Below are 26,481 nucleotides of genomic sequence, written 5' to 3' on the forward strand. Positions count from 1 at the left end.
GAGTGCCTCTGACACTTACTCATGCAGTTTCGTTCGGCTAGGTGGGGACCAAGCTGGGCCTCACGACGGGGCACGGCGAAACTGGGAGTGGGAATGTCGACTGGCGCTGGTTCTCTTTGCCCAGGTGGTGGGGACGCTAGGCGACGACAGTTACAGCTGCTGGAAAGGTACTCGGCGAGATTATGGAACCAGCTGAAGGGTTGAAATTATTTTATCATGATCATTCAGATAGAAGGCTTGGTCAGAAAGAAAATAAAGTCAAGCGGTGACGATGTCAAATTTCATTCAATTTTGCTTTTGACATGAAAAGTTGTTAATGATTTTATTTTACGTTTTCACTATTTATAAATATTGAGAATATACATTTTCATTCACCTTTCATATCTTACATTATTTAATTTGATCGGGAATGACTCGAGTCTTCGCTATATTTTTGAGATGGATACAGAGATCGAAGAAACGAGAATGGAGAATGAGCATGAAGGAGCAAGGGAGCAGGCGGTGATGAAGAGAGAAAATGGAGGAGCCTGTGAGCCTCGCTACTCGCTACCTTCAGTGAATGAGTGAACGAATGAAAGAGAAGTGTTTGTTCGTGTGGGTAAGTAAATAAGCAGCCAAAGAGGCCTTGCGAGTGAACAAGTGAACACGTCAGCGCGCGATCGAGCGAGTGAAAGGACAAGCGTGCGAGTATCTCATATATCGATGAACAAGCGAGAGAGAAGCGCGAGAGTAGGAAGGACGAGAACAGGTCTTGGAAGTTGTCTAGCGAATAAGCACCTTGCTCGAGGAGGACGTGGCGTCCTCTACCGAGCCAGGTAGAATCGACTATCCGGTTTCTCATTTAAGTACCTGTTCTTTACTGCTCCCCTGCTTTCTTGTTAATATACTGGTGTCTGGATAAGGATCGTATCTGATCCATGCATTCATCAAATGCACCTGCTAAATTTTTGTCAGAAAATATTTGTTAAAGAAATAATCAACATCAGAGGTTTGTGAAAATTGAAAATCTCGGGAACCATCCATTCCACAATTTACGCTGCACTGTTTTTTACGAATATATTCCAGTTACCCACTGTTCTGAAAATATTGAAAAGCAGTTCATAATTTACCTAATTGTGGTTGCATAAATGATTGCGTGATGACAATAATGAAACAATAGGAGGTAAATGCATTTGTCTAATTTCCGTGAAGATGTGATTCATCGGACCAATTGCACAATCCTCTTTCATTTGCACCTGTCTCAATCTGTATTAGTCGTAAATATTGGGAACGATCACGTAATTATTTCGTTATGTTGAGAGCAATGAATAATGAATGGGACTGCCTCCCTGATGTACTACACATGTTGGTGTACGACCGACCTTTATCAACTATTGTATAATAATCTACTCGAATATGATCGACCTTTTGTACTTGTAAGTGCCAGATTGAACTTGATCTTGGATAGGATGGGTTTGTCAAGTAGAAATAAGAGAAAATAATCGAGACAAGTATTATGCATATCTGGAAGCATGACATAATTAAAAGGTGGCACGTCTAGTTTAAGAAGTAAAATTAATAATCCATACAATAATGACGTGCAGTATTTTTACTTTAATGTTACGATATTGTTCCGCAATTAACGGAATTTAGTGACGTTCACCTGGAAATAATTACTCTATGGAGAGTCTATTAGAGGCGAAACACATTTAGTCTCATTTAGGAGGAGCTGCATGGTATAATGACGTGCTTCGTTTATCACGATTTAACTTTGGGTATCACAAACTTTATTAGATCGAAATATCGTATGATTTTCGTGAGCGATTGTTTACTCGAAAATAGTCTATATTTCTAAACAACTGAACCTTCTTGAATGACTTAATATTTCACGAATTGTGTCGTGAATTTTGAAATGACCATTCGCTCGTTAAGGTAATTGATCAAGCGATCTGTGCGCATTGGTTAATTCTTTTCTCCCGTTTCCCATCCACTATTTATCGATAATTGTGATCGGATAATTTCAAATGGGATGACCACTGACTTTAAGTAGCCACCCCTAGAATTGATCATTTGGTCGTATGGTCAAGGATCGTGAAATAAAAGTGTCAAGATACGTTTTTATCCATTTATTAGTCAGAATTTAGTCATTTTTACAATTCGTTATTAGACCTATGTTAATATCATTCACTCTCACGGCCCGAATCCTTAGTTCATAAATTTGTTCTCTTTCATTCTTAGAATATATCGTTTCTCGAATTTATTTAATACTTTTCCTGTTTCTAGCGATAGACAACTGTTACTTTAAGGTAAAGGAATGTCACGCCGATTCGTTTCACGTGATCGTAAATGGACAGGAATATCTTTATTCAAATGAGTAGAAATCGGTAAAAGTATCACTTTCCGAGATGCTATCCTCTGCAGGTAGGTGCGAAACTCAAGTACCATCTCAATGTAAAACTGCAGCCCTGAATATCATCCCCTAAATCTTCTGCGTCAGGACTGCATATCGACTGTAGATATTCAACCCTTATCAAACGAAAATACGCGCCTCAATTTAGTCGTTCTGCGGATATTATGATGAAAATACGTTACTTGTGGCCAATCTGGAGTCTCACAGGAGTTATAACGCCATAATACAAGAGTAAAAAACAATCGTTTGTTTATGGTTTATGAAATTTCAAAGTTCATAAATCTTGACATTCTTTTCGTTGAAAAAAACCGCAATTTTGCGATCGCTGGTATTGGCATCGATCAGTTAATCCTACAGCGCGATTGGATGTTTCTTTTACTCCTTATTATTTGGCCTTGTTTTCTACATACCTCACCGGTAAACCAGTTGGGCAGTGTTCGCCTTTCTTTCTACGCCGTCAAACTTGTATTCTGCATACCACTTACCGTGGCATGCGATTGAATAAGCAACTTTATAAACAGTTAATACAACATGCAACCGGCCGGCTCTAGGAAAGCGTAACACTCTTGGGAATTTACCATTCTTTTTATACTCACATGCTAGCCTATAATGTGCGATACGCGAGTATAATTTAATGGGAAACAAGTGTTTCCATGCCTTTTTAATCGCGAATAAAAGTCTTGCAAAATTACGGAGAATTTGTTATGCAGTCATACAATGTGCTCATGTTAGTGTTAGCAGCGTAGCATTACCTGTATTATATGCATACCCATATTTTATAATGTACACGCTTGTCCACGTAAAGTTCCCCAGTTAACAAAGTATTTTCTTTATAAAAATTTTTCAGAAAATTCTTTTCTTCTTCTGTTGATACACTGATAATTCTTGCAAACTTGAGTTATTAAAGTTGCGTCTACACGTCTATACTCGATAAATAAAACTGTACATAAAATAAGTAGCAAAGATACATAATTTCGAGACGCAATACCAACGAAGCAAGCGGAGATCCTTAACACATTTTATTGTATGTAACGTAGACGCAATTGAACAAGATATCGTGACCAATTACATAGTATAAACGCAGCTTAAAACGTCTTTATTCGATAATAATTGTAAATAGAGTATGCGATCTAGCGAATGGTATTTAACAAATTATCAGTGAAATATATGTATATGTATGATGTATGCAAATACGCGATATGCAATACGTAACTATCTGTAAAAGAATCAGGACAATTCGATCAGTTCCTAACAAGCGAGATGAATTACTCTAACAAGATGAGGCATTCCATTGAAATATTCCTCGGAGGAAAGAGGGGAAAATGATAGTTGGAATCTGTGCCGCATCGTGCCGAGAGCCTTCGATGTGTTGACCTTGCGTGGGACGCGTTAGAGAATAAAACAGGTTCCGTTACACCTTCCAGCGTTGAAGCATTCCATCGTGCTCTCCCTGCCTACCTTCATACTCGTTTCCATCCCTTTTTCTTTTCTTTCGTTCAAGGGTGAGGTCGTTTCACACTCTGCATCGACCTCTGGGTCCCGATGAACCTGTTTGGTGAAATATAGGAAAAGGAATTTTGTATACCATCGATGACCTGACTATTGGTTGTCGGCGACATTTATATTTGATTGCGTCTTACTGTTACAATTGATAAACATTGGTCGTTTCTTCGAAGATTGATCGCGATTATTGATTTTATGGACGTTGCACATTAACGTAATGTATGTTTAACTAACATTTAAATGACAGAAAATATCGAAATAAGATACGATTCAAGCCTAGAAAGATTTCTGGACAGTGTCCAATTTTATTACACTCTGAAGTGCTTGTAACGAAAGTGATTGTAGCATGATAAACGTCGTGCTGTTATCTAACGAATCAATATTCAGAAACAAAAAGTGTTCAATTTCATTTGATCCGGTTAAATATTTTATGGAAACTTCCTCTCTCAACTCTCATTAAAACGAAGCTATTACTTTTACTTAGGTGATTCATCCATCATAATTTTCACATATCCGCAAATTTTGTTACCTATCTTAATACGATTTTAATGGAAATTAAGTATTGAATAATTAAGAATTGAGTCGAGTAGAAATTTTCCTAGAACTAAAATAGTGTACATTTTGTTAGACACTCGATCAGCATTCTTGTGTGGAACATCTGATTATCTTCTTACACAATACGATAAATGAACAAAGACTTGGCGAAAGTATTGCTACATGATTGAAAGTTGCGAGTTTAGGCAGACAACTCTCTCTCCCTGGACAAGAACCAAACGTTCATCGGCTCGGATTTTCCTTTCATAATCACGGGGCCTCTATACTCTAGCAAAAATTGTGGGTCCTGATTCTCGGGCATACAAAGATACCTACAACAAACATGTTAAAATGCATGAAATTTTTCATACTCATAGAAAACATTAAACTCTTTGTATATACAATGAATATATGTATGTAGGACGGATCATAAAAATGTCAATCGTGTTTGCATCATATATCAATGAGGCATCTCTCCTTATCTATGATAAATTGCTATGTTACAAAAATAAATCTATGAACCATTTCCTTCTAGTAACTCAACTGAGAATCATTAATCAGCATACAGCCAGTTACGGAAGCTTGGTATATCCCATTAAAAAAACATTTTAAAGACAATAAAAAATATAATAAACAATCATATTGTATAATATTATATTTATTTATCAACACGTGAAATAATATTTATTTTATGGCAAAATATATTTGTGTTAAAGCATTAACGTGTATCTCCTCCAATATCGGTCTTGAACACGTATTCTCAAAGAAAGTGTACATTGCACACTCATCTCTTCATTGTGCAATGTCACATAATTTATTACTTGATGTACTACAAACGCATGTATATTGGAGCATAACTATACATATAGAAGCATAGCTACTATAATTTTCGATTTATTTGAATTTCAATAATTTGTTTCTTTTAGACTATTCTTCTTTATTTTTCCCATAAACTGATGATACACGTTAAATCTTGGACTCGACCTTATGCAATCGTACAAGCTCACGTTCAATTTCTCTAATTCCCATTTCTTGCTCGTTAGAAACGAAAATTCTTTCTTTCAGTAAGATACGTACCACGTGTCATTATATGACAACGTGAAGTATAATTAAAATGAAAGTATCGGTGAAGTTTTGTACCGATTGCATAATGTTTCTCGATTTTATCTCGGTACTAACGACGTCAGTATATTTTCCATTATGAACCATTTATTTTGAAATTTTTTTTTAAATTTAAAAAACATCGAAAATGTCAGTTGTGCTACAGTTGTGCTCCGTCATGTAATAAATTACCAAGATCTAACATTTCATCATGTTTTATATATGTATATACTCTGATATCGGTAAACGGAGTAAGAACTTTTGAACCTCACGTGTCCCCTTCATAGACGAACTGAAGAAGCCCTTGAAATATACTTATTTAACGTCTAATCGAATTAGCCCTCTTAAGTTTCCCAGGTTGTTTCCCATGTCGGCTATCATTCGAAAGTGAATAATGGTCGCGACAGTTTGTTAACACGCGTTAAACTGAACAATGGTTACTATAACTCACTAGCACGCCTTTAATGCTCGCGTTGCTAATTTACAAGATTAGTGTATACTACTTATCGAGCTTTCGGCCGGCAAACAGCGATGGAGGTGTTGATCGACTGCTACTTCGACAAGTTATTCGCTGAAATGGAACGCAGTTGCCTAGCCTCGCGATACAAGCGTCGCGAGATGGTGGGCTACTTTACAGACGTGATAAATAGCGTTTCCGAAGGTAACACCCGAAGAAACCGAACGTCTCCTAAACATTATTCCCAGGAACGATTGAAATCAGGTGGAAAATTTATGGATTGCTTTAAAAGAAGTGTTCCGTGATTTACCGTACGTCTAACGGGTACTCGAAAAGAATCGATTCGAATCATCGGTTCTGGAGCGTGTCAACGCACTCGAAAGAACGAACTTTCCGATTCGCTGGTCGACAGGTTTCAACTTAATAGAAACTGTATTGCGCGATCACGAAAGTGGTTCGATCAGGAATACCGGAAAGAAAGTGATCCCGTGTAATGTTATATGCGGGTGAAATCCGTGTGTGTCGCTTCGTTTCCATATGATTTTACTTTCCTTGAAAAATTATGCGTGCCGCGAAACAACGCAAGCGGAATTGCTTATCCGTGAAATTAGACCGTCTCGCAAGTCGCTTGCACGACTCGCAGCACGATGAAGGAACGTTTTGATTTCTTTTAAAGCAGTTATATCTTATATTTCAATAACGCTATGCACAGTGGGACCTCGGTTTTCGAATTTGTTCCTAAAGGCTGTTCGAAAACCGAATTGCGCTCGACAACTGAAACCAGACTCTGGAGTGACCAATACCGATGTGCGTGACATTTCTCTACCACAGTCCCTGGAACACCTGTTTGCCTCTTTGAAAACCGAGATTCATCGTCGGTTCGAGGACCGAATTGTTCGAACTTGTTCGAGAACTAAGGTTCCACTTACTAATAACTGGATAAGACAGACGTATATAAATATCTTAGTTTCCCTGGGACGTTCAGTATTGATTTAAAAGTGAATTTAAAAATAACGCGTTGTACTTCCAAGAATATTAAAGCTCGTAAAAATCGTCGGCGTTCTTAAGGAAACGAAACATTGCGCAATCGTTGGGAAATAGTATTTTACCATAAAAGTCGTGGCTTTCACTATGATCTAAAATATACAATAACATTGACCAGTGATTGGTATCAATTAATGAAGGCAGTGGACATGAATTATCTTTAGAATCGAAACATGCGAGCTACTACGAGATTTGATCATGTTTACGATTGCGTTAGCTTGAATTATTACTATATAGACTGCGGATTTTATGGATTTAAAAGAGAACGTGCAGAAATGATAACTGCCGCGTGTAATGTACAAGACAATTCAGAACATCAAAAACTGAATGCAAGTTTCAATGTTTTAATGATAAAATAAATGTTTAGCTGAACACACGTATTTTAAATTGATACCATAAATGCTTCATCTTGCATAAGCGTTCACTGTTATTACGATGAATCTAACCTGCGATTTTCAGACGATCACAACGTCCTTTCCAATAAATAATTTCTTTCTGTTTCATCGAGAAGCACATTTGGTCATGTTTATCGTCTTAAATCGTCTGTCTCAAAATAAATACCTTCTTCGCAGCGTATTTTACTGGTCTTGCACTTTCAGCGGAGAACCTCGACAAAGAAGACGTCTGTGAGAGAATAGTAATGTCTGCCCTCCGCTACCATAACATCGCGATGATGGAGAACGGATACGTATGTCTACTCGGGAAATTCCACAACGTTCTATACGTAGCAGCGAAGCTGTGCTTCGACTGGAACCTTAACAACAACGAAATCGTGTCTCGGTTGCTCAACGATATTTTCTACTGTGAGAAGACTTTCGAACGGATCCTGGTGGGCGCTATTTTCGGCACCCGAGTGACACACTTCCTGTCCGGTTGGAAAAGCGACTTTGACGACCGCGAGGAGAACATGCGGGCTTTGATATACTTTTTGCACCATTCGACGGTAGGACGATTAGAGTACCTTTGCGCGTGTTCGTCTGTTAAAAGGCGATTCGTCGACGTCCCTATGGAGTCTTACGGGCAAGCGTTACCCTTGAGAGTGGCTATTCAACACGGCTCACCGGACATTCTTTTGATCATGCTCCGTTACGGGGCTTCGGTCGAGTGCGACAAACTAGCTCCAGCCCCGCTCGAGATGCTTCTGATCAAGCTTAGCGAGTACGACGCTCAACCTGGTGAAGATCGGATCGCTTATCCAGAGCACTTGCTCCTCTGTTTGAGGCTGGTGCTAAGAACAGTGACGACGGCGTTTGTGAAGACGCCTAGTCATATTGCCGAGCAGAGCGGTATTTTCAGTGTCTCTCTTTGCGAACAGTACCCGACGTTGGTCGAACAGAAGCTGGTCCCGCCCGAGAGGAGTGGCATGAGTCCGCCCGAATTGAGACATCTCTGTCGTTGTCGCATTCGCGAGACGTTGTTCCAGAATTGGGCGTTGCCGCATGGCATTCAACAACTTCAAATACCGGAGTCGTTGAGAAATTATTTGGACCTTCTTACTGATTGAGATTACAATATCAAATGGCATTTAAAAGACAATTGAAGAATGCAACGATGCTTGCCATTGAGGCCTTACAATACATCTATAATATCGTGTCATTTTCATTTTTTATGCAATGTTTCATATTTGTAACGCGTGATAAAAAATGTATGTGTGTAATGCGTAACGAATGAGATGTAAAATGAATTTCAACGTCGAGAAACGAAAGGTCAATGTTTTAGGTCACAATCAGTTGTAGCAGTTAAATCAAAGAGTCGCGGTAGTTTAAGAGAAACTCGGGTTCAGTAGGTCCGCAATAATTATGCATTGTAGTATGTAGACGTTAATGAATACTTGAGAACCGGAGAAATTCTTCTTAAACCGTGAATCCTTCTTTCTCACAAGTCATATCCTTTTCGCCTTTTCGACATGGTAACGCAATTATGAATTTCTACTTTTAAATTACTATTATTAACACTATTTAAGTTTGCTGAAAATAGTGTACAGCAATATCTATTTATACGACGTACCTGTTCTGACCTATAAATACGGGGTGTCAATCAAATACGTACGATTAATGGCTCACGGGGAAACAACGAAATATTGAAATATAAAGTACCCAGGAGATCGACTGACAGTCGTTGTAACTGTTTCAACTGACGTACTGCATTAAATTTTATCCCTCTGCTATGACTGAATTTCCCTCGGGGATGATAGCCTCGATCTCTACTAGATTTTCCAGGGGTTGTACGCGCAATTCAATTATCTTGCCCTTTAATAATGCATTGTCATAGTTGTCGGTAGTTGTCGTTTGTAAATGTTTCACGTGGTAACAACGATACTCGAGATTTCTAATAATGTTGACGCGCTATTCGATACAAGTTTTAAGATGTAGTACGTTCATTAAAACATTTAATAATGCTCGTAATACGTCTGCGATTCATAAAGAATTAAATAGAATATTAACTCTTATTTTTCCTACATTTTCGTATGTCGTTATCTCTCGATGAGTCAAAGGTTCTGAAATTTCGTACCTGTACGCATCTTCAGAGACATTTATTTTCCCTGGCTCTCCGGTGGTCTCTGTTCGACTGGTAAGATTCACCGTATTTCCAAACAGGCAATAACGTGGCATACGATGTCCAATCACCCCGGTCACGACCTCTCCGCTATGAATCCCGATGGTAATTTTCTGCGGAACAATTTACGCGCTTACTAAATGGATCTTCCTTACAGGTGACAACACGCGTCACGTCCCGTTCTCAGCTCAGCGGAAGCGTAGGAGCAGGAAGAGTGCATTCAGGAAGAGAGTCTTTTTTACGAACGATAGAATGTGATCTCTCGATACCTGTCTCGGTCGCGTAGCTTGAATCGCGATTGAAAAGTCAGGGGACATTCAACTAGTTGAGAAATCTTCTTGCTATTTAGTTACATTAACGCGTAAAACTGAAGAAGAATAAATTTTTACATGATGTTTACGTATAATGCGGGAATTCGATAAAGAGCGAATATATCTTAGAAACATCTCGAAAATAAAAAAGTAAAGTAGATAGTTAATTGAGCGAGGCGACTTTAAGTTCACCGAGCGTTTGACGAAAAGTTTAAGCACAAACAGCACGTTGCTCGTGAATCTTAAATTAAATTATCTCGAGACATTGACGTGAAACGAGTTCAAAGATGAGAAATGAATTCAATTTTAACTTTTCAGTAGACGCATAGTTCCAGAAAGATTATTTTCCAAATTAAAAAGAATTCAAAGTGCAGCGCACGATGTAAAACGGGAGATTGACAAACGTTTCGTCGGGGATTGACTGTTCGCGCGGTAAAGAGCATAGAATTCGAAAAGCGCATATATAAAAATATTGGAGAACTTACGACGGGTTCACCATCGATCTGCACTTCGTCTGCAGCGAGATCCATCATATCCAACGCGAGCCGCGCGATGCAGCGTGCATGGCAACGACATGGTTCCGGTAATCCGCTCACGGCCATGTATTTGTCACCAACAGTTTCGACCTAGTGCGACCAAAGTGGATCAGTGCTAACAAGCCTGCTCGTAAATTCAAATTGTATCCGTACGATGGTTACACGCGAATCCCTGGTTTCAGCTTTCCAAGTATGCGACCAGTAACGACGTACATGTTTATTTTCTTGTCGCGAACCTGCATATGGTATTCCTCTATACAATTTATGAAATCGATACATTTAATGTACTTTAGAATTTTTTGAAAAGAATCGTTGTAAATTAATTATCCTTATAATTTGTGGAAAGAAAAATTACGAACGTTTTCTAATTTTAATTTTTCTTAAATATAATTGCATTTACAAGAGAGTGCATTAGGAAATTTAAAAATAATACCAAGTTCGAATGTACATTATTTTCAGAGTTTGAATGTCACAATGCAGCTCGTTCAAGTTTCAGGACCTAATGGCAAGTTTTCCGTATAAAAGTGAAACACCCAAGGGAACAGAAAAGTTCCTTCTTCTGACCGACATTACTATTTAAAATACCCATCGTGACAACGGTTGTCGTTTGAATTTCCAACGGCTTCATTCAGGGATCGTATAATTTATCCCGCACGGCTCGCTTTCCCTCTTTTTCGCCCGTATTTCAATCCCCATTATTATTCTCTTCATGCGTCTTCGCTGACCATGCCTAGCATATCCCCGTCAAGTACCAGTCCCCACCATGATCGCGTCGTCCCCACTTTCCGGCCGAGGGACAAATTATACAATCCCTGGGTTCATTCTAGCGGTCCTCTATTTGTTGCCGGCAGGGACTGGATAATTTTTCCCTCGGCCGGAAAGTGGGGACGACGCGACCATGGTTGGGGACCGGTAGTTGACGGGGGTATGCTAGGCATGGTCAGCGAAGGCGCATGAGGTGAATAGTAGTGGGGATCGAAATACGGGCGAAAAAGAGGGGAAGTGAGCCGTGCGGGAAAAATTATCCAATCCCTGGTTGCCGGCATGCATACACATGATAATACGCCATCTCCGCGGTCACGTATACACGCGATCCTTTGGAACTTTTCCATTACTCTTTTGTCGTTGATAAATAATTAAAAAAAAAAAATCATTTTATTTGAAGTGCAAATTTCTTGAAATTTTAAATATGGTTCTGATATCGATTCGAAGCAACTCGGAAGAATGCGCACAGTGAAACGAATAAACGATGTATTAGAATCTAGACGGACAAAATCATGTGAACATCCTGCTCGCCTGTCTTTCGGGATGTTTATGCAAGCTAACGGCTCACCTTGTACACGTTCGGATTCTTCTTTGGATCGGTGAGCACGTCGAAGGCGGTGTACAGCTGATTGAGCATATTGACGATTTTCATCGCGCCACTAGAGTCCGTGTGAGCGGCGCAGTAGGCCCCGAAACCGACGATGCCAGAGAACAAAAGGGTCACGCAGTCATATTTTTTCGCTGGAACTGGCCTCGAGTGCCTGAGTTCGTTTGCCACGGATATAGGCAGCACCGAGTACAACAACCTGCGGGACGAGCCAACAACTTTTAATGAACCGCCTTTCAATCGACCAGCAACCTCCCCGGGCTCGCTAATTTTATTGCCTCTGTTATATTTGCTCGGTCGTCACGAACCATGAGAAAACCGCACTCTTTTTTCTTTTCAGTATTTCTGATTGAATGCATGGAATTGAACGTTAATTTCATTTCGAGTTTTTTATTTAATTTCAAGTTGCTTTTAGAAAATTTATATGGAAATTCTAACTTTTTACGTGCTTTGAATTTTAATTTTAATTCTGTGAGTTTGTTGAACGTGGTTTAGTATTTGATTCTCATTGGCGAACTTGAAATTCTTCGCTTACCTCCCCATATTAGGCATGGTTCTTATTAAAAATGTGTGGAAACCGATGATAATATAATTTGAATCCGACATGTGCAAGATTTAGAAACATTCTTCTAGTTGGGCTGAATTTATCATCAATTAAAAATACCTCCCCAATTCCCCATGTTGGACCGTTTTTCTTTACCGTTCTCTGCCATATTAAAAGGTTCCGACACTGTTAAAAGAAGGGTCACGCCTAGATTAGACTTTCAATGATTTAATTCAATCCAATTGCATACTAGTTTTATTCGGTTATATGCGTGGAAAATATTTTGTCGAATGTGACCTAGTTTAATCCGTGCGACTCACAACAAGGCAACAGGTAGAAAAATATAAAAACAGCAATTAATCTCTCCCCTTTGTGTCTGTAAATTGTATCTCGTTCAACTGAAAAATTTCGAATCACTGAAAAACTAAAGGATTAAAAAGTGTATCGATATTCTGATTACAGAAATAAAACATGTATACTCGCACTATTTTTACAATAGAGAAATACGACAACAAGGAAGCAAACAAGACAAAATGCGACGACGTCAAGATTAATTCAGAGAATTCTCAAAGTTCATTTTCTTTTAAAGGAAATTTTAAATGAAAAATTGTTATTTAATATTTTCGATAAATTTTTCCGGTTGTACTACTTGATACGAAACATCCTGTACTTTGTTTAAAGTTATTTCACGAATTGTTTTTATATTTACTACAAATTGCATTGTTAAAATTAAAAGTTCTTTCTTCGAGACTTTTTTAAGATCCCTTCGACACGTTTCAAATTTATCTTTTTTATAATTCAATTGCTCTCATTTTACAGTTTCCCTAACAAGTCTGTTTATAAAAGCATCTGTTATCACGCTCACATTTTTAACTAACGTGAGGCGACGACAGACATTTACGAAGCTAAAAAGTTATCAAATTGACGGGAGCAAGGCGAGCGAAAAAGATGCGATCCATCCAATTTCCGGTAGGAACAGAGTATCCTGTCAAGAAAAAAACTTTCACTACCGGACGGAAGATACGTCAATTCTGGGCAAGATTGCATCAGGATGGATGGCAAACGAGGCCAAGAGGGATTTCCTTAATCAGAAAATTGCGCAGGCTGGGATACTTACCTGTCGGTTTTCTGCTTCTCGCCGTCGAGCTCGCGATACGTCTGTTGCAATTTATCGGTAAGCAATTCCAAGTTCCTCGTTAATTTGTAATCAGCCTCGAATTGCTCCGACATCAGCACGAGATCTCTGGTGGCGTCGTGAAGAGGAATGTCGCTCAGGTACAATCCTCGCCTAGTGATTACAATCGTGCAAAGGGAAAATTCTCAGGACATTAACACGTTTATTTGTAACATTATTCGAGTGGCTCTAATCGATTAGAATATCTGGATTAAAAACTGGCATTCTTTTTTATGTTCAGAACGATTCTCTCTCTCTCTCTAGTTTTTCGTAAAATCAAAGTTTGATCTCAGACAAATTGTTCGACGTTCAAGTAACGAAAATTTATGATCTCCTAGCGAAGAACCACAACCCCGAATTCAACACAATTTATCTTCGGCATCTCTAATCGCTCTCATCTCAGATTCAGCGTTCAATCATCTTTGATGTATAATTCATGTCTTGTTACAATTTATGAATCTCAATGGTGGTCTAAAGACTGTGCAACAACGTGACGCAATAAGTGCGCGCTGGAGTAAATACGTTCATTCGAATAAATACGAAGATTTCCCATCCAGGAAGGAAATTTATTTTTTAATCAATTATACATAATCTATTTCGCGACGCAGTGAGGGTAATTTTTGTTTAAGTCAGCGTTGTGACGGCGATTGCGACTCGGTTCGTGTTACAAAATGAAGTTAATGCGGTAAACAGGCAGCGTAATGGAAGGTAACTCAATTAAGCTTTATCCTTAATTACGTCGTCGCTTGCATCCGGCTAAATCCTGGCCAACTACGAAATTATCTGCGCATTAATTGTTAACCATGAGGCACTTTGAGCGAGAAAAGACAATTGTCTTTTTGTAATACTATACTGCTGGTAAATTCTTGGAATCTCCAGAATAGCCCAGGAAAGAGGTTTGTAGTGAAATTAATACACAATAATATAGTCTGTTCTCTGCCAACTCTCTTGGCAAAGAGAAATCTATAATTAAGAAGCGGACTGTACCACGTTCGCGATAATAATCGATTAGGCAGAATTTATGTGGAAACGTACGATCGTGACTCGAGCATTTTAAGGGAAATGAAGAAATGGGGAAGCAAAAGATAGATCGGACGAAGGAACGGGTGGTACTGATAGTAAAAGGGGGTCAGAAATCGACGAGAATAACAAGGGTGAAGAACATTCGAACGAGGGCAATTCGGTGGCGGCATGACGAGAATTTATGCTCGCAATAGAGCACAGTCAGACAGTAGAATTGCTTAATTATGTGAGCCATCGTTTCAGCATCTATTGAACAGTCCGGTATACTGTGGATAAATATTTTCCGTGCAAAGACAGGGGAATACGTTACGATGAATTAATAGGGACAGTTTCACTAGCCGGTCTACCAAACACGTTGCTTGTATTTACGATAATGACTTCCATACCAATGGCTATCGATGGCTACGAGATGTGCTACTTTGAGCTTTATGTCTTCTTTACTCCTGTTGCCTTATTGTTAACGAACATACAATAGTTATTGCTACATGCTCGTATTTTTCGACGAAATACAATTTTATGTTTAATGCGACCAGCAATTTTCTCCCTACTGAGAGTTAAGGCATGAGAATTATTAACTCAAGTTAACAAGGTTTAGTGCGTTTAGTTTCGAGTCTTGACTGCACATTTGACGTACTTGCGTACTTTATCAAATATAAATACGTATCATATTATTCATTTTATCACTGTCATTTAGTTCCATTTATAATGTGTTTAGTAATCGATAAAAATTTCACCTATTTAAATCTGTCGATAAATAATTAAATTTCTTAAATATTCTAACCGGATTACTATTTCCAACAGAATTTAATTAAGCCTCATTGCTCTACTACGGAATGAATGCACTCGTTTTACTACACTCGTTAGCGCGAAAAATGTCTCGAGTTGTTAAGATAAGAAAATCGAGGACGTCCTTCGAATATCTTTGCCGCCACAAATTAAATCCAGTTGATATCTACTTCGACATCGTTCTCCATATCCTCTGGTCTAGACATATCTTATTTTCGCAATGCGGTATATCCGTCTAGACTCATATATTTGCAGATAAAAGCAGATAATCCTCCATCGTAAATTATATGTACAGGAGGAATTGCACAATGAACTTTTTCTCTTCAGGATTCATTCATAGCAAAATTACCAAAAAGGAACGTGATATATGTATAGAGTTCAATATATTGACAAGCGAGAACGTTATGAGTTTGTTTGTTCCATTTCTTAATCAAGTTGTAATGAATGGGTAAAATGAAAATTGTGCCGACACTTTCCGGCGCGGTGCCCCGTTCAGTGGGACTACTCCGGCAGAGTGGACTGCTGTAGCGAAATATCTTTTGATCAGAGATAACGTTAAGTTAAATTGTAAATGTATATTTTGATTATACAGAGCGTTCTACTTAATTTGCATTTGATGGCGCAGTTCAGCGCAAACGCAAAACGTGTTACATTGTTCACGAGTTCCATTCGTATTACTGTGATTTAGCTTTTTGTACTTTTGCTCAGTAGCGTATCTAGGCTTTAGATATTTCGCTATAGAATCTATCGCCATGAGCCGTTATCGATTACAGATCGTGCATGGCTAGTGAGCCAATGTTGTTTAGCCTGATTGAAATTCGATGTAGGTGTTATCCGATAATTGTACGCGATGTATATCGACGTATGTCCCGCAAACAATGAGATTAGTTTACGCGTCAAAATTACCGTCACGTATGAGACTGCGAATTTGGGTTACTGACTTTACAATATCAAGGAATGCAAACAATCCTGACTTGCTCGGGAACGCGTTCGATGTATTTTGCTAATCAACGCGGCTTTCATAGATCGAATGCGGACAGTGACTCTCATTAATATGCTCAGATGCCCTGCACATTGAAATAACTGTTTTAACAATGGATCAAAGACTTGTGAAACTTTGTACATGGATCTAGAAACGGAACGTTTCAAATTTTTATCAAAGACTTTACTGATAATGTTAAAAATTATGTCCTTTTCTTCTTTATTCGAGACTCCAACGAATAGTAATTTTTTTTTAATTTGTGTTATATTTTATATAGTAAACTAAGCCTTCCAATATTCCACAGAAAACTACAATATTTAGCCCAACATTAAAAAAGTTATTCCGTTTTGAAATGTGCTCTAATATTAATGAGAGTCACTGTAGATGAGAATTTTATCAAGCTTGGATATCAAATGTGGTTTCTGATTAAAAATACAAATAAACAATATGTTCTCGATCAATTTATCCAATCTTGGAGATGAAATAATTCTCAATAAGTTCTTACCTGGTTAAATCGTCCAAGTTCATGACGCTGGGATAACAGAGGAAGGTGACTAGGTCCGACTCGGGGATGTATAACATTTGCCCCTATAAAGTAAATTACAACACGTGTAACGTGCTTATTTTCTGCTGCCAATATTGGTCTTCAAAACTTCAGCACCAGTTGACGTACAAAATTAAACATCAAACTATTGATTACGTTTTCAATAACGGACAAATTTCATTTACGATGTGAAAGTTCATTTATTAAAGGTATATACTAACTTTCAAGCGTAGGTACGAGTACTCCTCCGATGCTTCCACCTGCATCACACCCTTCTTCGTTCGTAACACGTATACAGTGTTTATATGCGACAATATGTTCTCAAACGTCAACTCTAAATGCGGTCTGACCTGAGAGAACAAAGTTATAAATTTACTTTGCATAAAGAATTCAGAATGACATTATTCACAAAATTCATTGTTATCCATTTGCATATTGTATCAATTATTGCGGATTGTGTTCATACCAATGTCGATTAACGATAATAATCTGAATGACTATCTGCTGTATGCACATCATGCAGATACACTGAGTGAAAATCCTATAAACGCACGTAAATATACTGTACCTTTTTTTTAGCCCTTCACCATCCACTCGTACGCCGAATTCGCCCCGGCTTTCGCCATTCGAACTCGGCGCCCCGGGCTCCTACCCCAAGGGAAAGTGCTTTCTATTTAAGTACATTTATTACATCCTATCTATTATTTACAATTTCAGTGAGTTGCAGCACTCACTGTTCTCCTTTCGCTACTCGTCAGATATATGTTTACATATATGTATATTTATGTGATAATTATGTGAATGCAAAGCTTTTTTAATAATTAAATATTATATACGTGTACTTGACAAACTGCTTCATGCAATTCTAATTTAGGTGAATCCGTATCACAGAAAGGGTACAAGTATGTTTCCATGCGCGTTACAATTGTGCAAACTTACAGTTAGTAGGATGTCGTTCAACTTGCAATTACCAGAACACACTTGAGGTATAACTCGGGTTATAGTGCAACCGGTTTGAACTATCGTGAGATCTCGGTTAAACATCAGATGGAACGGGAATACTTGGCAGAACGTCATGGGACTCACTTTTGGCTCTGCGACACGTTCACCGATAACAATGGTTACAATAATTGTACATCACTAGATTAACCCCTTGGCCGTCGGAGGTGAAATGTATCTTTTGATCCGAAAGTGCGTCGACGCAAAGGATAATCACAAAACTCAACATCCTACGGTTTATGAGGCCACCGAATCCAGACATAATATCAGAACTTGCAATTCAATGAAGCATCCAGTACGGGATTAACGACTTTGTTTGGTATCGTTTCTGAGACTTTGGAACCAAGCGAAAAACTACAAAGAGTAGAATCTCCTATCTTAAATCGTACGCTGATTAATAAATTCCGATCAGTAAATGAATGAAAACGAATATTGGCATTTTTATTTTATTTCACGAGTATAGTACGTAGCTACTTCTTCCTATAGGAGTTCACGCTCCAGTTAGCTCAATGCCTCCGAGGATCCTGGTTCACGATAGTCAAGGGGTTAACTTGATTTCCCAATTAGACGCGATATAGAGGATATTATAAAACGAAACTGCAAGAGTAAATGCCAAACATATTCGTCAAACTCACCAATAGATAAAGTCTCCAATTCCGCAATCATAGGATCCGAAACGACCCCAGGACCGGATGTGTTGGTAATCAAGAACTGCACGTGATCGCATTCGTTTTTCGTTTTGAGTATCCGCATCTCTACGTCCGTGCCATGAAGCTTTTTCGCCACGGTCTGCAGTCGATCAAATTTATAACGCGGTCAATCACGGTTCAGACCGAATGAATTTATCAGAACGAGAGTTAAACATCAAACAACTATTGATTTAACGTATATTTTACTTGGACGATTAAAAGTATTATAACTCCATAGCAGTGTGCATGATTAATAAATTGTAATGTACGATAAATCAGAATACGAATCGTGAAGAGCCAAACTGAACGATCTTCAAGACTGAACATTCTTCCAAATTGTACTCAACAACCCGAGTTCTTTCGAGTACGTGGATTAGTTTACTAAATAATGAAACAGAAAATTGCAAGTTTTCCTTTTTAATTTCCTCTCCGAATACGAGTAGGAATATGTCAGAAATACCTTGACGATGCCAATCACAATGTGCTCCAAACCAGGTCGATCGGAGTAATAATGTAATATAAGCGCTCCATCCTCAGGACGTTCGGTGCACCGGAAGGAGGGCGCCCTCATTCCTGGATACAGAGTGCCTAAATGATCGTGAAGGGCGTCCAGATTCTGTAATTAATCGTTACGTGGATCCCCATCAGTATATTTCCAAACATTATCGAATATTACGGTTCACCTAACTAAAGTATACACCCCGTGTCCCTAATTCGTTTTCGATTACCATTTTGTGTTTCGACCGAACCACCGCGCCGTAATAATCAATACATGCGATTTCACCACAGCCACTGATATAATTTATCCCGTTAATCTGTATTATTGATGCATCGTAATTCCGATACACCGCCATTGACTCGATCAGCGACGGTGAATTACGTAAGAAATGTGAAATTCCCAAGCGCGAACAGAACAAACTGCTCGCGCAATATTATGTTTTCGAACAATGTTGAGGAATATTTTTTTGATGAAATGAAAAGGAGCAGAGCACCATTGTTCTCGCCATGTTCTGTATGATTAATTTCATCGGACTCCAGCCAGTTGATATGTACGGATAAAAAAAAACAGGCCAATCATTCAGTCCGCTGGAACGCGGCATAGGAATCATAATAATTCATCAGCCAAGCATAATAAATACATTTTCCATGATCCTGCCTCGCGATAATCCTAATGTTGGTATTCCGGTCACGCGATCGGGTTCACGCGCTTTTTGTTCGGACATTCAGCCATAAGTTGCCGCAATCTGGGACTGGTTCGTCGCATCGATGCTGTGCACCGGCCTTAGTATGTACATACGCACGGAGAATCTCGCCATATACGCGACGACGCGGATGCAAATTCTTCGATAATACATGCGTGCAACTATGAACACGCAACAAGGACAGAAGTGACGAGGACCGTTTTCAATGCATGAATGACTCATGTTTTTATAGGCGACAAAACATTTGATGAATTATTGTGCTCAATGCATTTCTTTACGCGAATTCTGATTTTAACTTGCCATTTGCTTACTCATTTCAAATAAGAAACATTTCAAAACTTGAATTATTTAAAAATAGGCTAATTTACGGTTAAACTGATTAGTTTACACTGTAAAAAATTTTCAAAGAGAATTGCAGAAATACTGTACATAAACTACCTGCCTACTAATCAAACAAAACTCTCTACCTACTCGCCTATTCACTTTTTACGCAATCGCATTATGCAACTAAACATCTGTCGAGTCTGCGTGTAACAAACACGACATGAATGAGGATATGCCTACGCGTGTCATCCTTTCAAGAAAACTTTCACCACGATCGGCACGCGGAATCGCGACAATCCCTGCCGTGGGGTCTACCTACCGAGGAGGGTAATGATATTCCTTAGGAAAGTGAATGGACGTGTCGAAAGAGCATGTCGACGAGCGATTTACCTGCAAAAAATCTCTGGGCGTCGCCCCGAGCACCTGGAGGATCTTGTCGTAGCCGGAATCCTGACAGAACTCGAAGAACATCCGGCCGAATAGCTCGAGTATCTCGTTCGCCGGGATATCTGAAAGATTTCTCGAGAATATCATCGACAGTTGGTACCGTATGCTGCTACAATATTGTATCTAAGGTCAAACAAAACTAATTTGAAATGAAACAAAAAGTTGATTGTGATACACTTTAAAAAGTGGATGGAGCATGAAGTCATGTGTTTTTAAACAGGGTAATTTCGGAAGAGACGGCAAGTACTTTCTACACTATCCCCCATACGCGTCAGTATTTTTTTTGCTTTACCCAAAGAACACGGCTCTCAGTGTTGCATTTTAATTTTACGAAATTGTGAACGAAATCAACTTTTTAATTTTTGGTGAGTACACAATATTTCTTACGTTGTCGTAAGGAATATGATTACTTTGTTGTTTGGGCAGATGTTTATAGCATTTTCGGAAACTGACAATGAGTTTCAATAACGTTTCGCTATAATTCTATTCTGAATTAACTATGATGATTTAGGTATTCGTATTCGGTTTTGATACGAAGTCCATCTGTCCTATGCGAATAATCAGAAATCAATACTTGGTTTTGGTGATGAAGCGCATGGTCCATCTCAATTGTACATGTTAAAAACAGATTATAAAAGTAAAACGAATGACTGGAAACAAATGATATGTTGGCTGCTTTCGCTGGTTTCACAAGGGATATTTAAAGTTTGAAAATATATATGTAACTAATGTGCGAAAAAGTAAATAAATATTACAAAATAATCGTCTATTGTTAAATAAAATAATTTTTTTTCATAAAAATAGTTGTTATGAATAAATGTAATAAACGAATATACATGTGTAACTTGTATGAAGGTGGTTCATCTCACCAGTACTACTGAGAGAGAGATCGGCCACAGCCCAAAATTTTGTCTTATAATAATTATATGTCGTGCATAAAATCATTCATTATACAAATGGACAAGTGAAATATTTAATAATTCCTAAAATATTTAATTTTTCAAACGCTTTTGAAAACACGTCTCTCCGGGAATTACCCTATTTGAGTAAAGTACTAACATGTACTCCGTTTAATGTCATTAATATGAACTATGAACATAACGTCGATCATATTACAATTCTCGTGAAGCATCGAGTTAGATGCAATTTTAACATGATAGACTATTTTCTCGTTCAGAACGGAGAGAGATTAATTACAGCGTCAAAGTCTCGGAACAAATTGCTCGACTAACGATCGTTTTCACGCCAGATTATTATCGATGTAAAGGACACGAGGGGATTACATTGTTTCTCCTGCGTCCTTTCACTCAAAGATTCGTAAACCGATATCGAAAATCTATTACTATTGCTGTTCCGCTGTGTCGCTTGCAAAAAATCAGTTTTTTACGATTTTTCTCAAATGTTGAAAGAAGCTTCATGATATCAACAAAGAACAAAGTTATGCATTGATTTTAAAATTAACGCAAGATAAATAAATATGTAAATGTTTAAATAGTAATAAATATGTAAGGTTATTTGGGGAAAGTCTTGAAGATTTTAACGAGGCTGACAAAGTATCGCGGAAAACTTTCAAGTAAATGAGAAATATTCGAAACGAGAAATAGATGCTATTGTTTGGATAGGAATCAAGGAAGCTCCAGAATCTTAATAGGATTAAACAGTAAAAGAGAGTTCTGCAGTAACATTCGACATTAAGAAAAACGTTAGCTCAGGAGAGTTTCTATCCAAACAGCATTAATTAAATTATTGAATTCCATCAGCTGTAATTAAATGACTTAATTCTTGAAATCGGCATCGATTACGATACCGCATAATTTAATTGGAAATTCGTGTTTGAAGAAAAATGAATACGTACTGAGCCGATTGACAGCTGCCGATATAATATTGTATGTAATTTCATCGTCGTATATTTGGCGAACCAAAAACTGTCCTTCCATATTGACCGCGGCATCTTTCCTGTGAATAAACGTTCAGCCATCTTTACAGTTAACCAAATTTCAAACAACTTTTTAGAATACATCAATATGTCACTAAAAAAAGTTTGCAGATGCTTCCATACTACATCTCCAAAAGTTTTCCTAAATGTAGATGCATCGTCATTATAACCCTTCACACATTTTCATTCAAGTAAGTTCATATATCAATCAATATTCCAAAATAAAAATATGAAAGCATCGTTGCAGTCAATTATAAATGACGTTCTGAAACTCCGAATATTAACAAATCGTACATGTCAATAAATTTTTAGCACAATTATTTTACCATCAGATATGAAAAAGTTTGTGATGGTGTAATAAAGTATTAATTGGCTGTTGGGTGGTGCAGCATGATAACACCGAGCGAGCATCCTGTTTTATTGAACTTTCGAAAGGCCAATTAAGGCTTTGCTTTATTTTACGTCGACGACGCGAAAAATGTCTGAAAACTGAAACCGCAGCCGCATACACACGTAAAAGCCTGGTTATTACATTGCGAAGCGTCGATCTGCCAGCTGGTCAAAGTAATACGAGCGTGTAATAGGAAATTAATTAGTTTCGCGCTTAAAGTAAAGCAAATATTTCTCAGCAGCAAAAGCCGTGCATTTTAACTTTAACAGGCTTTGTCGGGTGCTTGCGGTGGTATTCTATTAAATTTAGAAAGTACAGTTTAATGGCACTCCGTTGTTTGACATGGATATGAGCTGTCACTCCAAGCTTGCAGCCAGCGTTCTCGCAGAATTTTGTCCGACCTCTCTCGACGGTCGACAAAACTGTTATGAATTCCAGATGAAGCACAAAAATAATATCAAGTATTAATTTGTGAAAATTACTTTCCTTGATGATTTCAAGTCACAATAAAAGTCTTCAAATTCTAGTATATCTTACATGAGAATGAAAATTAATTTTTGTCAAAGACATTCTTTAATGTCACCAATTATTTTACGATAGCATGCACACTGTTTTACGAAAATGGGATACTTTGCGCCCGCAAAGTCCACTGTTTCTGCATCGCGTGGAAAACTGATCTTGAAAATTACATTGCGTATCTTGTGAACACGGCGACGACGAAACATCATTTAGGGGCAACTAAATTGACCCGTTTTTCTACAGCTCTCAAGAGTCATCGTACCTTATACTTGAACTAACCCACATTTTCACATCCCTCGCCTGCAGTATACATATTTGATAAACAATATCGTCCCGACCCCTTGTCTTGTGTAAAAGAAAGGTTGTACTATCTTTTTCTATGAAACCCAAAATTTGAGCTTTTACACTAAACTAAATAACTTTGTTATTTTTAAAATTCACCAAATTACATTATGCAGTTTTTGTTAAAATGCAGATCATGGATACTGTATCAGTTGTATAATTTATAATATGCCAAGTGTTTGCCATGTATTGAATCAGCGATATTATAGATATGAATAATGCAACGTTGTGAACATTACTACAATTATTCACGATTGTTAAAAATGCTGTAATTAAACATAACAAATAAACCATTAAATAACTGCTCGTATAAATATTGATTAAATATTATTCTGTCATTATCATTTTTAATTATAAGAGAGTGAATTCGTATTCTCTAGTAAATTAAGAAATATACATTAACAAGTAATACCGCTGATAGCAGTTATCGTAGTACTTGATGAACACGCCATTTCCACGAAATTAGAATTTCATACGTCAGTGCATAATCAACCAATGTTCGCAACCGCAAGCTAGCTCGGTGGTGAATTCTTGAACACAAAGTGTGTTTCAAGCCGTGCTTCAATTAAATCTCAGTAAACCAGGGAACGCATAGTTGGCCGACCACGCCAAGCGAGTAATCATTTCTTCCCAGTTAAAGAAACATACATATAATCGTAAAACAATTCGTCAATTGCACAAAATGTGGTTTTTAATCGTACAAAAATACATCTTTTCAAGACTCGCACAAATTCTTTTGAAACTCATGTTTGAAACATGTTTTCTCATTCTGCATTTTCATATTCTTATTCCATTTATCTCGCAACAGATACCGAGAATAATCCACGTTTTTAATGACAAATAAATTTGGGGTACGCTCAAGACGAAATTTAGTGACATTTAAAACATTATTCAATTCCTCGGAAGCCATAACTGGAGATTAATTTCAACAGCATGCGCGTGCCTTCGTATAAACCGTACGGTATCGTACCACTGCCACAGGTGCGTGGCGGTATTCGCTAATTAAAGTCCAGTGCAGTGAATTTTAGTACTTTCATTTCAAGTTCTCGCATCACGCACCTGTCTTTTATAGTGGCACTATGTTAACCTTTAATGAAACCATTCTGCTGACAAACTGTACGGAAAAATTTCTACACGACACGGCTTAAGAATCCTCGAAACGGCAACAACTTCCGAGCTGTGAAAGCCTTCCTCTCTAAAGATCTACTTGTTACCTCACCATATTACCATTGCCGCACACGAGCGGAATTCTCATCCGAATGTCTGAGAAATGACAAATGATGTCACACGTTCCGAACAGTTACTTCAGTTACTGGAACCGCCTAGGAATTAGTATGGTAGCCAAAGTGTAACGTACATCAAACAACGCCCCAAGGACTGATGGCTCGTTTGATCAACAAACAGCGAAACCTTGTGCATTCAGCTCGATCTAGAATTTAAGAACGTGTTGGTGGACTGCGGGTGGTATCCGCTCGACAAACAGCAACACGCGTACCGAATACTTCGTGCCCGCGTCATTGAATCAATAGATCGAGTAAGCAAAACTTTATTATATGAACTTGTTGATCAAAGAAATTTGCCAAGGGTTCAATCCTTTCCTTCGTTTTCCTTCGTGACCCTAGTTATATTGCTCAGGGATTTCATCTTTACGGGAGGGTGGTTCCTTTAGATATGATTTAGATACCACATGGATTGCAGCTTTATTGATAGGGAAGTGGGACAGGTAATGGAAAAAAGGTTCATATGAGTACAGGGGTGAATATTACTGTGATTGATACACTTTCTCTCCCATATCAAATTTTCATACTAGATGGTAAAAAGTACGCAACAAAATTCATTTCCATCACGTTTAGTTTTCAGATTTGTCAAACATAATCCTCTTGGCACCAAAGCGAACACGTTCCGGTGACAGTCCATCGGGATGGGAATCCAGTCATTTCTCCGATTTGCGTAGGATTACATTGGCTAGAAAATTCAATATAAATTCCGAATGGCACCGCAAGGAGAGAGAAGAAACGTTCCGACGAAATTTTAGTTAAAGAATGTGAAGGATTCGGGTCACGGATGCATCAAGCTACACATACATACGTACGTACATACATAGATACCGTAGGTTAGGGTTAGAGCAAAATAAAGCTGGTCAAGCACGGGGTTACACCACGTGGTCTGGCGAACAGCTTCCGTTCTACCCCACAAGAGTCGAACATCATGGAGAGTATGATTGTGTAAAACGAGCAAAGGTAAGGAAATAACAGCATAAAAACAATGTGCGAGAAACAAATAGACATAGAGAGATGGTGATTGATGCGAAATCGAGTCGACGCGTCGTGCAGTCACACTTTACCTACTTTATCGCCTCCCATGTCTCGCTGTCAAAGGTCTTCACAACCAGCAGCTCGAGGGCGTAATTCACAAAACCGTACTGCACATAAAACAAAAATAACTATACTTTTGGCGCGAGTATGGAACGTTATTACGGAAACGTGACAGTATGATTTACGTGCAAATGGATTGTTTAGACACTGATATATCACGTGATTACAACTGACATCTGCCGATCGTCAATTGGTCCTGTCAATTTGACAGTTTTTCAATTCGTACTCGTCAATTCTATTTTCTGTCACAGATTATCGTTACCGTCTTTTATCTCAACGAACGTACCATGATGATCGGAGAGAAGCAGACTGATTATTATGGCTTCTCCGCGTATATCATTCCATTCTAATTGCCATGAGAGCCGTGTTTACGTCGTGCACACGAGCCGCGTACTGGAAAG

General features: G+C 38.3%; 2 protein-coding genes across 5 annotated transcripts; one reads left to right on the top strand and one right to left on the bottom strand.

Moving 5' to 3' along the window:
• Positions 1 to 3,980: 3,980 nt before the first annotated feature.
• On the bottom strand, positions 3,981 to 26,481 carry Gycbeta100B (guanylate cyclase soluble subunit beta-1-like). 3 transcript variants are annotated; one of them, XM_018023091.2, is made up of 14 exons: positions 26,367 to 26,481; positions 26,054 to 26,127; positions 22,373 to 22,473; positions 20,461 to 20,579; positions 19,005 to 19,160; positions 18,491 to 18,644; positions 17,796 to 17,950; positions 17,078 to 17,206; positions 16,818 to 16,900; positions 13,465 to 13,635; positions 11,765 to 12,002; positions 10,381 to 10,521; positions 9,540 to 9,697; positions 3,981 to 4,758 (listed from the first exon to the last, which is right to left on the bottom strand). In XM_018023091.2, exons 1-14 carry the CDS (start codon positions 26,367 to 26,369, stop codon positions 4,629 to 4,631), a joined length of 1,812 nt encoding a protein of 603 aa, XP_017878580.1. In that variant the 5' UTR covers positions 26,370 to 26,481; the 3' UTR covers positions 3,981 to 4,628. The 3 variants fall into 3 exon arrangements, with proteins under 3 accessions (XP_017878580.1, XP_026668625.1, XP_026668626.1); XM_026812824.1 differs by lacking the exon at positions 26,367 to 26,481 and having other exon boundaries at positions 26,050 to 26,128; XM_026812825.1 differs by lacking the exons at positions 22,373 to 22,473; positions 26,367 to 26,481 and having other exon boundaries at positions 26,054 to 26,111.
• On the top strand, positions 5,932 to 9,462 carry stops (SOCS domain-containing protein stops). 2 transcript variants are annotated; one of them, XM_026812826.1, is made up of 2 exons: positions 5,932 to 6,248; positions 7,628 to 9,462. In XM_026812826.1, the coding sequence occupies exons 1-2, from the start codon at positions 6,059 to 6,061 to the stop codon at positions 8,530 to 8,532; spliced, it is 1,095 nt and encodes a 364-aa protein (XP_026668627.1). In that variant the 5' UTR covers positions 5,932 to 6,058; the 3' UTR covers positions 8,533 to 9,462. The 2 variants fall into 2 exon arrangements, with proteins under 2 accessions (XP_026668627.1, XP_017878581.1); XM_018023092.2 differs by having other exon boundaries at positions 6,059 to 6,188; positions 7,628 to 8,532.

The sequence above is a fragment of the Ceratina calcarata genome, unplaced genomic scaffold (assembly GCF_001652005.2).
Source record: "Ceratina calcarata isolate Rehan_Ccalc_2016 unplaced genomic scaffold, ASM165200v1 scaffold297.2, whole genome shotgun sequence".
NCBI classification, from domain to species: domain Eukaryota; kingdom Metazoa; phylum Arthropoda; class Insecta; order Hymenoptera; family Apidae; genus Ceratina; species Ceratina calcarata.